This window comes from Nematolebias whitei, chromosome 2 (assembly GCF_014905685.2).
Source record: "Nematolebias whitei isolate Nwh7 chromosome 2, NemWhi1, whole genome shotgun sequence".
Classification (NCBI taxonomy): domain Eukaryota; kingdom Metazoa; phylum Chordata; class Actinopteri; order Cyprinodontiformes; family Rivulidae; genus Nematolebias; species Nematolebias whitei.
Window position 1 is genome coordinate 45,232,589 of NC_056499.1, and position 13,354 is coordinate 45,245,942.

General features: G+C 39.9%; 1 protein-coding gene across 1 annotated transcript in view; it reads right to left on the reverse strand.

Moving 5' to 3' along the window:
- nav2a (neuron navigator 2a) overlaps positions 1 to 12,754 on the reverse strand; it is a 162,430-nt gene extending 149,676 nt beyond the window's left edge. Inside the window, exons 1-2 of the mRNA XM_037694567.1 lie at positions 12,704 to 12,754; positions 2,898 to 3,015 (exon numbers count right to left, since the gene is read on the reverse strand). Of these exons, the coding sequence (XP_037550495.1) occupies positions 2,898 to 3,015; positions 12,704 to 12,754 (169 nt within the window). The remainder of the gene's footprint in view (positions 1 to 2,897; positions 3,016 to 12,703) is intronic.
- Between the last annotated feature and the right edge of the window lie 600 nt (positions 12,755 to 13,354).

A 13,354-nucleotide genomic window follows, 5' to 3' on the forward strand; every position in this document is an offset into this window, starting at 1 on the left:
TTCCATTCATAGGCCCACCTTCTCTAACCTCTGTGCCACCATTTCCCAGTTGTTTAAGTTTTCTCCTAATAATCAAGTGGAATGGATTCATTCACGTAGCAATAGAAACCACGCTGGGTGAACTGATATTTCATCGTCAACGTGGGGGGTGGGGGTCAAAATGAATATTTTTTAAATGTGAGGGGGACACGTCCCCTTCACATATAGGCTAATTAATGTGACGCCTATGCTCAAGACACATTTCACTGCTAAGTACGAACACTTGTACTTCAAGCTGTCTACTTGTAATCAAATCTGCCAGGGTGCAAGGTAGTGTCAGGTGTAAGTCACACATTTTGAACAAAGCTGGCCCATTTTTCTGTCTTAGTTGACCATTTGAGCTATCTGGGATGAGTAGCTGCTTGTGTGGCCGTGTTGCACTATCAAACACAGTTTTATTGTTATTATTTGTCAGCAGCATGGTGGCTCTGTTAGTAGAGCTGCCACCTCTTAGCTAGCAGGTTGCCAAGGTTCAAATCCCAGCCAGGGGCATTTCTGGGCAGAGTTTGCATGTTCTCTTCGTGCATGCGTGGGTTTTCTCTGGGTACTCCGGTTTCCACCCACAGATCAGAAACATGCATGTTAGACTGATTGGTAACTCTAAATTGTCCCTAGGTGTGAGTGAGAGAGCGAATGGTTGTTTGTCTCTATGTGTCCCTGTGATGGACTGGAGACCTGTGTCCAGGGTGTCCCCCGCCTCTGACACAGTCACTGCTGGACATGGGCACCAGTGACCCCCGTGACCCAGAAGGGATGAAGTGGGTAAAGATGATGGACGGATGTTTATTTGTCATGCAGGTCAACACAAGACAACAATGCAATAAAGTGTTCAGGATGAGAAGAACTGTGTCCACTCGCTCAAAAAACAAAACAAGAAATACTGTACTAACGCATGCAATAAAAGTACAAAATAAAGTACCAAAAATGAAAAGAAATATAATATTTACAAGGTCCAAAAGAAATATAGAAACAACACAGTAGAATATAACTATGCAAGTAGGATTAATTAGTTTAAATATGTATTTCACAGATAGTAATATTAGCTTAAATGTACAATAGACATACAAAGTACACATAACATACTACACATAATGTGTGACAGGTTATTGCAACAGGTAGTATAATTTAGATGAACTGATGGTAAGCTACAAAAGCCAAAGCGGGCAGCATGTTCAATTAAAATAGCCTTGTTCTATATTTTTCCAAATAATTTTGCTTTAAAAATATTTTTATTCATCTGTATAATAGCCTATCTTTAGAGTTGATGAGTTTAGAGTTGATTTGTTACATAATTACTTTTATATGTTAATATCATTTGGTGATTTTTTTTTTAATAAACACAAAATCTTACATCTTACTTTCTTTTAAATATGTTTTTAAAATATCATGTCAAACTGATTTGCTTACAAAAGCAGTAAAAGCTTAATAATTTTTTTTTTTTTTTTTTTTGGGGGGGGGGGCTCTATTACAGCTAAATGATCAGGTTGGATTGGGTTTGGAAAAAATGGCTACGGGCTGGAGCTGGATTTTTTTTTAAGCCCGACTGCAACTCTATAAGGTAGAGACATACATGACACAGCCACATACATGTAGTGCAGCAACAGTATTAGGTGTCACAGATGTGGCTTAGTGCAAAGTTATTGTCAATAGTTCAGTAATTGGAGTTTACTCAGAATTTTAAAAATGACTGCGTTCAAACTACAAGAAAATGACTCATATGCACTAACATGTTGGTGCTATTAGATTAATTTCCAAAATGTGTAACTAAAGAGCAGCAATTAAGACAAATAAATGTAGCCTAACTGCTGTAGACTTTCATGCAGTAAACAGCTGCTGCTGCTGTTTTAAGAATCACAGCATCGCACTTTATACTGCAGCTACCTGACCAGTAGATAGGCTGTTGTATCGGATCATAAGACCCACGTGTAGCTACTCATAAATGATTTTTGTTGTAGTTATAAATAGAAAAACTAAACTTGCTCATATACAAATCATCCCATGGTGCTACAGTTGAAGGGACTTCTCAAATCTTTACTCTGGTATTGTAGTGCTCAAACTTTGTCCGTAATAAATAAAAAAAAAGGATCAGATGAAAATTGAGAATTGTGACACTATTCAAATAATAGGAGGCATAAAATGTGGGTCATGGGGGAAGAGCTGGGAAAAGAAGCGGTGAGTCAGCGGTCAGCTGGTGTCGGCCTGTTTCAGCCTGCCAGCAGATGAAATGACAGTCTGAGGACGGCCTGACAAGATGACAAGACTGATGATGATGATGGCACAGAGGGAGCCAGAGGTCACCACCATATGAGAACAAATAACTTTTACAGCCCACTTTAGGCTGAATATCTTCACAGTGCTGTTATGTCACAAAATAGAACACAAATATATGAAAAAAATAACAATAATCAAGCTGATTGATACAAACAGTAGAGGCTGGGCTATTTTCTACTGAAACATAACAGAGAAACTAGGTACAATAAATATAGTTTATCATTTCCATATTTCACATGATTTGATCTTGCTTCATTTTGTTGTTTGCAACTGCAAGCAAACTCACACACTAAAAGATTTGGCATTTGTTTTAAGCCAAGTGCCCTTCCTGCAGCCTCAGGCTTACTGCAGCACTGACTGCGATTCATTTTACCCAACATTAGCTATTGTTGCCAGTTGGTACACATTTTGCATGATTGAGAAACACATCACATACGGTAGAAACTTTCTCCTGTAAAATTAACACTGCAAAAATAGTCTGCTTGAGTCGGCCACTTCTGTTTGAGCAGTGGCCTCTTGCTTTTTACAGCACTCACACGAGCTAGTTTAATTTAGACATTTTTAAAATAACGTTCACGTTATCTTACCAACGACCTGAATGATCTCAGCCAGCAGCACTCCATCTGTGACGTCTGTTTGGAGGTCCTTGATGAGACGCTTGTGTCCTGACTTGGCAAGATAGTGGTTGGCCCAGTCTGTGTAGATCTGCGGTCACACACAAACACAAAAATCCATCTTCAATCATGACCAAAAAAAAAAAGAAGTCCACAACAAGGGCAGCCTCGCTCGCACTAGGTCATCTATGTGTTTCAAACTTCATCGACACTTGAAAACTACAAAAGGTATAAACAGTTGTAGCAAATTTACGACTACTAAGAAAACAGCGTGATTGAAAGGGAGCGGAGGAGCCCTCTTTCTTTTGTTGCTGCTTCGATCTGGCATATATCCGCGTGGTATTCAAATTGGGGCCATTGTGCTCAGCCAGGGCATTCATCTCGGAGCACAGCACGGCTGTTTTCAATGGGCCGTGCTGACATCACTCTCTGGGGACAGAAAAGAGCCTTCACTGCCTGGGAGGGGAAGAGAGGATGAGGGCAAAGCAAGCATCTGAATAATTTGAATAGCTCCCTTCAAAATTAGTTACCAAACTCTCTCCTTTAGTCCTCTGCTCTCACACCAACACAAGTTTCTTTTTCTGAGATTAAAAACTGTGGGAGACGATGGGTGAGAAGGTGCTGACTCTTCTAATCAAGAAGGAAATGACACTTCATGAATCCATCTTTATCTTCAGCATTGTACAGACTTGTCTGTGAACTGCAGAGGCTCGTACCCTCCTCCCCACGAGGAGCCAAAACATATGTGGCAGCACATCCACCTCTGACATCTCACTTTCAGGATGTCCCACTGCCGACTCACATTTGAACGGATAAATATCAAGTAAACACCTAGTCTCATTTCAGCAATGCGATGAAAACTTGGAAAACCAAATATTTACTAATATATTCTCCTCAAGAAAGCTAATATCTTAGCTTGGTGCGAAAGCCACAAAGTTTTAATGCTTTCAAATTGTTCAGCATTTTGGAGTATCAAAATGTGTAAAAGTTGACCCGTAAATGAAAACTGCTGCAACAAAACCACAAACGGCACATTATACGGCTGTTGACGAACTATTATACAGCAGTCTATAATGATTTTAAGTATTCACACTATTGTTTTCCTGTTTATATTTATTATTCCGACCTCTGTCCTTATTCCGTATGTTTTTTGGCGTGATTCTCATCCCACAGTTTTTAAACTATTTCAGCCATTTATGAATCAAAATGTTCAGCTTGTTCATTGCAAGGGTGTGACTTTTGGTATTGGTGCAACTTCAGCTTTTTGAAATATTTAGCCTTTTCTGCCACTTTTTTTCTCATAGTAAATGGATTGAGCTCATTTTACATCCTTCAAATCTTTAGCTCTGTTTATAACCTTTTACTGCTCCTTTCACATTTTGTTCTGCTTCAGCTTCTTTCAGCTTCCTTGTGCAAATTTAAACTTTTTTGCAACTACTTTCAGCTAATTTCAGCTGTTGTTTCAGCTGTTTTGGGATCCTTTGAGTTTATCTGCTAACTACAACATTTTTCTTCTTCTTCTAATTTCTTTCAGCTCCTTTCAGTCTTATGTCTGCAAGTTTCAGCTTTTTCTGCTATTTCAGCTACCATTTAGCTGTTTCATACTAATTTTAACTTTTCCAGCTAATTCCACATTTTTTGCACTCATTTCAACTTTTTTCTGCATAATTCAGCAAAATGTGCTCTCTCCACTTCCTTCTGGTAATTTAAGCTTCTTTCTGCCTTTTTGTTTTTAGCTACTTTTCAGCTGTTTTATTTATTTGCTAATTTCAACTTTTTCAGATAATTTCTACTTTTCTGTGCTCATTTCTACTTTTTTCATCCTGATTGGGCAAACGTTCTGCTTTCTTTGGCTAATTTAAGCCTATTCTAGCATTTCAGCTAGCTTTTTAACTTTTCTTTGTTGTTGTTGCTAATTTCAGCTGTTTTCAAGTTTTTCATGGTAATTTTTGTTACTTTCAACCTAATTAACTTCTTTGTGATAATTTCAGCTTGTTATGCTCTGGTCAGTTTTTTTCAACACAGATTTGTTCTTCCATTTCAGCTGGTTTTTTTTCAAAGCTAATTTCAGCTGTTTTTTTTTTTTTTCAAAGCTAATTTCAGCTGTTTTTCAGCAAGTTCTTCAGCAATAAGCACATACACTGCATTTTCCCAGGAAATGCCATTTCTCTAGTTAACCTTGACTTTACTTTGTGGTGATGTAAAGTTTGACACTGTCTAGTAATGATACACGTGTGTTTGAAGTTTTTTAATTCTCTTGAGTGGATCAGGAGTTAGGGGTGAGACGAGTGAAAAGTTACAGACTTATGGACGAACAGAGACTAAACTGTAATATGTCCACTTAGGAAACCTCTAAGATTCAGACATGCTGGTGGTGTGGGTGCAAAGTTGTTGAATTAAGAGAAATTTCAAAAAAGAATGGCGTGACGGTAAATTAGAGGGAGCGAAATGTTAACTGACCAGGAATAAAATGCAGTTGCCACAAAACACAAACCCTGGTCGTGTTTGTTTGAGCTCGTGCACATAAAGGCTCACACACCATGTAGGGTTAGGTGTGCACCACGGTAGTGACCCTTGATCCTTTGTGTATAAACTGTAAACAGACCTGGGGTCAGCAGGTGTGCAAACTTCAAAGCCATTCACACAGACACACACGAGTGCACTCCTTCTCATTCCTGGGCTTAATCACAAAACTTTTACGAGAGTGCAAGACTGCAGGAATACACGGAGCTTTAGAGTGACCTATAAAACCGTACAGGCTACGTTACCAAACACAAACAGAACAGAACAAACAAGAGCTTAGAGCGAAAGGGTGTCTGAAAAAAGTCTTCAAGTAACTAAATAAGGGATCATCCTTTCGTTCTCAGCTGGTCGCGCTGAAAAGGAAGAACAATCTTTAAGAGCTTTTGTGTGAGTGCGTACACTTTCTTTGAAGTCGTTTCGAGCAAATTGAGGGTTTGGAGCAAAATAAATACGAGGTGAAATGGGTAGCTGTCGTTCACAGAGCTGAAAACCACAAGGGCGTGTCAGATGACTGGAGGGGAAACGTCGGGCACGGGCAGATTGAGTGAGAAAAAAAAAACAGGACACTTTAAAGGCCTGAAAAGGTCTTTGTCAGATACATGTCTGGCATTTCACAGGCTGGTCAAACTTTTATTGATGTCAGAAGCTGTACGTGAAGAAGTGTTATTGAGACCTGATGCAGAAATAAATTATAATTATTTAAAATACAGCTGTCAATAATTAAATCAAGTTTTATGAAAGCATGATCACCTCTCCAGCTCAACTTAGACAGTTAGCATTTCAAACATTTGTAGTAAAATAATGTGAAGCATTTATCATGTCTCTCAAAGACTGTCTGTAGAAACTAAAATATATTCTGTTACAGCCACTCAGTCAAACACAAGGTTTTCATTGTGTGTATGCGTTTTACACCAAAAGACAAAAAAAAAGCTGACTTACTTTGCTAAAAGCTGCTAAATTAAAAACAATGCAGCAAACTTTAATTAGCAAACTAAGAAAAAAAAAAAAGAAGCTGTTGAAGGCGTTTGACCCAAACATGTTGAGGTTTAAAATGAAAGAAAAGCAATTTAAATATTGGATGCATAATCACAAGATGAAGAAAAGTGTAATATGTTAGCAGTGTTTATTTTTATATGAATTTTTAAAATGTTTTTACTGCAGCATGGTGGTACAGCTGCTAGAGCTGCTGCCTCTCAGTGAGAAGGTCGCCGGTTCAAATCCCGGCCGGGGGCTGGCCTTTCTGGGTGGAGTTTGCATGTTCTCTCCATGCCTACATGGGTTTTCTCCGGGTGCTCCGGTTTCCTCCCACAGACCAAAAACATGCATGTTAGGCTGATTGGTAACTCTAAATTGTCCCTAGGTGTGAGTGAGAGAGTGGATGGTTGTTTGTCTCGTTTGTCTCCATGTGTCCCTGTGATGGACTGGAGACATGTCCAGGGTGTCCCCCGCCTCTCACACAGTGATGGCTGGACATGGGCCCCAGTGGGCCCCAGTGACCCCCATGACCCGAAAAAGAAGAAGTGGGTGTAAAAGATGATTGATGGATGGATGGATGGATGGATGGATGGATGGATGGATGGATGGATGGATGGATGGATGGATGGATGGATGGATGGATGGATGGATGGATGGATGGATGGATGGATGGATGGATGGATGGATGGATGGATGGATGGATGGATGGATGGATGGATGGATGGATGGAAGAATGGATGGATGGATGGATGGATGGATGGATGGATGGATGGATATTCCAATCTTTTTATTTTCATGGAACAGTGCCCAAAGTTTCAAAAGTATAGCTGCTTGTATATTTTGTTTTGTAAAGTTTCATAAATATCAGGTGTCTCTTGTTAACGAGTCCCCGAGGCTCAATGGGATTAATCTGTATAAATAAAGGTTGAATGAAAAAACAAAAACTCTGACACGGATTCTGTTATCGTAGTCTTGACTTGTGCATTTGAGACCAATGACCAAAAGATCAGTGATCTACGTGTAATCATTGAAGGTTCTCCTTCAACTAAACTCTGTCTTAAGCTGAACTTTCTGGTTGCCAACGTCTACATTTTAACATGTACTCAGTGTTACTCCTTCCTGTGTTTAAGACAAATGTTACTTGTGTTGAATGTGACAGATTTCCTGCCATGGACTAACAATGTCTGAGTGCTGCTGGTGCACACCTGCTACTGTACTTTATAACCACACAGACGATCACATCAAAAGGAGGTCTGAGACGTCAGATAATAGGTTAAGTTTTGAAGTCTGCTATCATCCATGTGTCATCAGGTCAATAAACTCTAACCTGTGAAGATTGACGTTGACGAAACATCCTTCATGTTCAGACCGTGACACTCATGGAAACCCCCAGAACAACAAACAGGCCTGTGAACATTTTCCCAACCTGAACACCACAGAGCTTACACACGCACAGAAGTACTTCTCCTGTGGCATTAAAACATATGGAACTGAAAAAACTGAAACAAGCTCACATGAAGGATAAACAGGTTTCAAGGTTTTATAATAATTATATGACAAAATTAGTTTTCAGAGTTAGTCTATTTCTAACGCCTTTTCACTAAGTTTTAGTTTCCTCAAAATGAAAGTTGGTCATTTTAACAACCCCAAGGCTGTTTGGGGATATCAGAAACCATATTTTCTTGTTGACTCCTTCATCTGCTCAGTTTCATCAGTGATGACTTTGCATCTCTTCAGGCTGCTGCGAGCTGAGGGTGACATGTGGCGACACATCCCCTCTGACCCAGGGTGGGCCGTGCAGCAGATGGATGGTGGGAGAATGATAGATGGACTGATGGAGTCAATAACAATATCTAAAACTAGAATACAGCCTGTGGGGGAGGGTTACATGTGCAATAGTTTATACGTTATAACTTTAACATGCTATTTTTGCTGTTGCATGCAGAATCACTGTAATGCCACTTTGACTGGTGATATGTGCTGCTGATTATCCATGCTGCTGATCTCATGCTGCTGATTATTTCATGCCGCTGTATTCACTCGTACTCGTCTACTCGCACAGACTCATGTTCGTGCTGCTGTTGTTCGGCGTATTGCTTTGCACTATTATTGTTTAGCGTGTTCTTAGTTTATATCTTAGATCCTTAGTGTTGTTTCGTTTACTATATATATTTTTGCTATTTTTGGATGTAACTGGGACCCTGTGTACACAATTTTGTTCCACCTCATGTACGTGACGTGAATGACAATAAAGAACCTTGAACCTTGAATCATTATTGGATTTTTGAAGAAAAAAGAACCATATTTGCTGAAACCTTTTTGACTGTGTCATTTATAATTAAAGACTGTAACTTACAAACAAGGTAAACCTTTGAATGACTGGTTCTATTGAATTGAACATGTGAGTGTGTGGGAGACAATATGGTTCGGTACAAAAGCTGCTTGAACTTGTAGACATTTTGTCCTTTTCTGACTTCTGTATAATATTGAGTTTTATATAGTTCACTTGTTTTGCTAGTATTAGTGATTGTGTGGCGTTTAAATGGTGTATATACATTTAGGCTCAGATTTGTTCATTACATGGGAGACCTGATTGTAAAACGTCAATACGGTGATGCTAAACCACTGATCTGCCCCTGATCACATCAATATTTGAAACCATTTAATTTACCCCAAACAAGGATTTATTGTCACCACAGATTTATTTTAACTGACAAAGTCCATTATAGAGACAAGTGGATAAGAGGGACAGCTACATTACCTACACATTATTTAATGTCAACATTAAGTGTTACGACGTGTGAATTTCCTTCAGGACTTTCTTCACACAGTAAGCAGGACACTTTTCCATCAGCTGGAGCCGCTACGACTTCACTGCTGCGACCAGCAGGACACAGTCTATGGCAGTAACCGTCCACACCAACCCCATCCCAGTGGACTCACACAGTCCTCTCAAGTGGCTTCAACCCACAGAGAGCTGAAACAGCCAGCTCTAAATAAGCCCTCATGTCTCTGCTTGTACTCCATTTGGCACATGAAAGACATGCGGCTTTCTGAGGCCAGACAAGGCACATGGCCGACCAAACAACTTGGCCAACACTTGGCTGTTGGAGCATGGGAAACAGAGTTTATACGCTGGTAAACCAGGACGATGAGAGAGCATCTGTGCACATCTGCACATATGAAACATGGACTGAACAGCAATAATGACATACTTGTGGGAAAATTCACCCCTGAATTACAAAACTTTGTGTTTGTTGCCAGTTTTGATTCCTATTTCTTTACTCCTTTAACTGGCGTATGACTCCACTAAGGGTTGGTATGGAGGTTTCCTAAACAGGTGGTCCAGTTCCTTCTCAACTAATGAGTAGGACTATGGGGGCACAGCAGCCCAACAATGCTCAGCTTTTAGCAGGTAAAATGTGTGAATTTTAACGATTAATTTCAGAACAAAGCCCATGCTCAATAATCCAGGCATACAATCCAACATTTTTCAGTCAGGTCATCTGGACAGTCTCTTTCTTTCTTTCTTTTTTTATTTTTTATTTTTTTTGTGCTGAAACGTTTTGCCTTCGATCCGGAAGGCTTCATCAGTCAAGGAAACACACAACAAAACTGATTCTTCCTCCAACAGCTTACTCCAAAGTGGAACAAACCAGTTATGTTGGTGCTAAGATGGTCTCTTTGGCACGCCCCCTCCTCCATTGCTGGCCCTCTTTCTTGTTGTCAGTCGTGTCAAACTGGTTGAAAACAATAAAGTCCATGCTCAATAATCCAGGCATACAATCCAACATTTTTCAGTCAGGTCATCTGGACAGTTTCTTTCTTTCTTTATTTTATTTTTTTGTGCTGAAACGTTTCGCCTTTGATCCAGAAGGCTTCATCAGTCAAGGAAACACACAACACAACTGATTCTTCCTCCAACAGCTTACTCCAAAGTGGAACAAACCAGTTAAAAAAGAAACTGTCCAGATGACCTGACTGAAAAATGTTGGATTAATTTCAGAGTTCTGTCCTCAATCGTCTTCTTTTATCTTAATCAGAAGAAATAATGAGTTCTAGTTATTTCAGCATCTTACTTAAATCTAACCTTTTTGTCTACAAAATCATCATTATAATATTGTATATCATTTTTTTTAAAAACATACAAAAAGTGCATTACATTTCTAGAAATATTCTAATAATATATATTCGTAAGAAGCCTAAACATCAAAGTTCATGCTCAATAATCCAGATTTTAAAAAATCCAACAAAGTTAGGTCAGTTTGATCCAACAATTTGATTTTTTTTACCTCTATTATTGAGCATGAACTTTGATGTTTTGAATCACTTTGGCCATGGCTGCCTCAGACGAGTCGACGGGGGAGAGGGCGGACTCCAGAAACCATCTTATCACCATTAAACTTGTCGGCCCACTATGTGAGTGTGGGACTGAGTTTGTTGTGGCTCCTTGGACTGAAGAAGTCCTTTGGATGAAGGACGAAACGCTTCAACAACAAAAAAAAGAAACCGTCCCGAGGACCTGACTGAACTTTGTTGGATAGGAAGCCTAAAGTTGAATCAAGACTTGACCATAAAAAGGGTGTGTGATATACTGAGTATTTCCAATTTATTACAAATTGAGCTTCCAGTCAGAAAACCCCGGCAGAGCTGCAATATTAATTTCTACTCACATCACATTAAACACTGGGCATGTGGGTCCCAGTGTTCACAGGTAAGCAGAAAGTTGATTGCAGTTGTGTAGAAAATAAAAACCTTGAAGAATGTATAACAAAGGTAAGTCAAACCGTCTTTATGTGATTACAGTGTTAGAAAGACGAGCGCAGGTCAGCAGTAGATTTAAACTCCAGAGAAAGAGTCAAATCAAAACACAAATATTTTTCATAGCTTTCTCCGTCACCTAATTTTTTTTTTTTCAAAACATGACTTTTTTTGCACGTTCAGACACTAACCTGCAATGCTGGAAGACCGTTTCCTGAAGCTGAATCAAAAGCTACAGTAAAATTCAGTTCAAGGGTGCTACAGTGTGTGAACACGTGCACTGTAGGACACAAAAGCAAAACTGCATGAGCGCTAATGTATCCTGAGGGTACAATCCACATTTCTCTAATCCCTTCATTATTTTGCACACAGAACAAATACAAGTTTTCTTCATAGAAATATGAATCAACAAATAAAAAAATTCAAGTAATCCAACGCAACGAAATCTTTTAATCAAATTCACAAAAAGACTAATTAAATGTTAACTCCATGATGACGCCCTCCATCTACAAGTAACCTTCTTATAAGAGCTGTGTAGTGAGAGGTTTTAGATCAGAATGAAATGCATGAAACCCTCATTTTGATGTGTGTCCTATAGGTCATACATGTTGACAGAAGAAGCACAGCCATCAAATAATCAATAGACGTGCATATGAACAGACTATAGCCACTGATTACATTTAATAAAAAGAAAGGTCACTGTAATTTCTCTAAGTGTGCTCATATTTTCTGTTTTGTGAATCTCCTTTTGCTGCTCACACATAAATAAATAGACGGTGACCCCGTGGGCCACTGGCCTCTTCTCAGTCAATCTCTGTGGACCTTAGCTGTGTGTAATTAAGCGTGCCTTCTTATCAACTCATCTATAGGCTCGCTTAATAACCTCCTCCGCTTCCATGTCCTCTTCCTCTCTGAGCCCATGAGATGAAGATAAGGGCCAAGAGAAATACAGAAAAACACTTGTTCTGTTGGCTAACAAAGGTTCTTTTTAATACTTTCGTTTTTATTACATGACCTTCCTGGACTTGACCTTCTTTGTATTTTATCTCAAAGTTTCAGATTCTCACACCAGACAGCAGGTAACAAAGCGCACGGTAAAGTGACAGACTGCTCTTGTGCTTATGCTTATGTTAAAAATAAACCCACACACCCATATGTGCTGACGCTGGTTGAAGCCCTTCCTAAGCTTGTTTCAACTTTCCAGGCAGACATCAAAGCAAAAGTCGAGTCAAGGTGAGGGGAAACCCAGGACGCCAGCTTTCAACACAATCCATGGATCATACATCGGATGCTAATCCACAGTTTGCTCGCAATCCAACACCGCAGCCACCGATGAGACAAGTTTTACTGACACATGAATACACATTAAAATAAAGTTATAATCAAAGTCCCGCAAAGTTATTTAAAAAGATTTAATTCACACAAAAAACAAACAAACATTAAAGCAAGCAAACCAATGCAGTTTTCCAACTCCCTCCAGGTGCTTGACCTGTGTCATGACCTGGAAGTGTTCAACCTACCAGCTTCATGGTGACGTTGTTCTGCTCCCAGCGGCAGAGCATCAAACTCATGTTGGTTCATGCAGCCTCCGCTCTCAGACGCACCTGCCTCACATCCAGGAGGACCACTGGTGGCTAATGCGTCCACACATAAGTGATCTTGAATAAACTGCACCCAGCAGAGTCGGTGCAAAGCAAAAACAATCTTGAACAGGATTTTCAAAAATAGTGACAGTCTTGGGTGAGCACACCGTGAGGGATGACAGAGCTGCTGCTTGCTTGGACCCCAGCAGGTCTCTGTTTGCCTGGAGAGGAAGAGCTCAGTCCCTCCAACTTCTCTCCACCCACCCTGTGATGGAGAGGAGGGAAAAATAAATGCAGGAGGTGAAAGGCAAACGGAGCTTCACGGTCTCTGCTGCCGCTTTGAGAGGGAGCCAAACCAAATACGCTGAGAGAAGGAGAGGATGCCTCCTCCTCCCTTACCCACAGCAACACATTGTGCTTTTCAATGGACCTTTGGTCATATGGGGAGGAGACAGAATAAGAAAAGGACACCCCTGTAACCTTTCTTCTACCCCTCCCCCGACAGTCCTCACCACCCATGACAGAAAAAGGGAGGAAAAGTAACAAAAAAGGATAGTCCATGAACTAAAGCAGCAGTTTATAGAGACT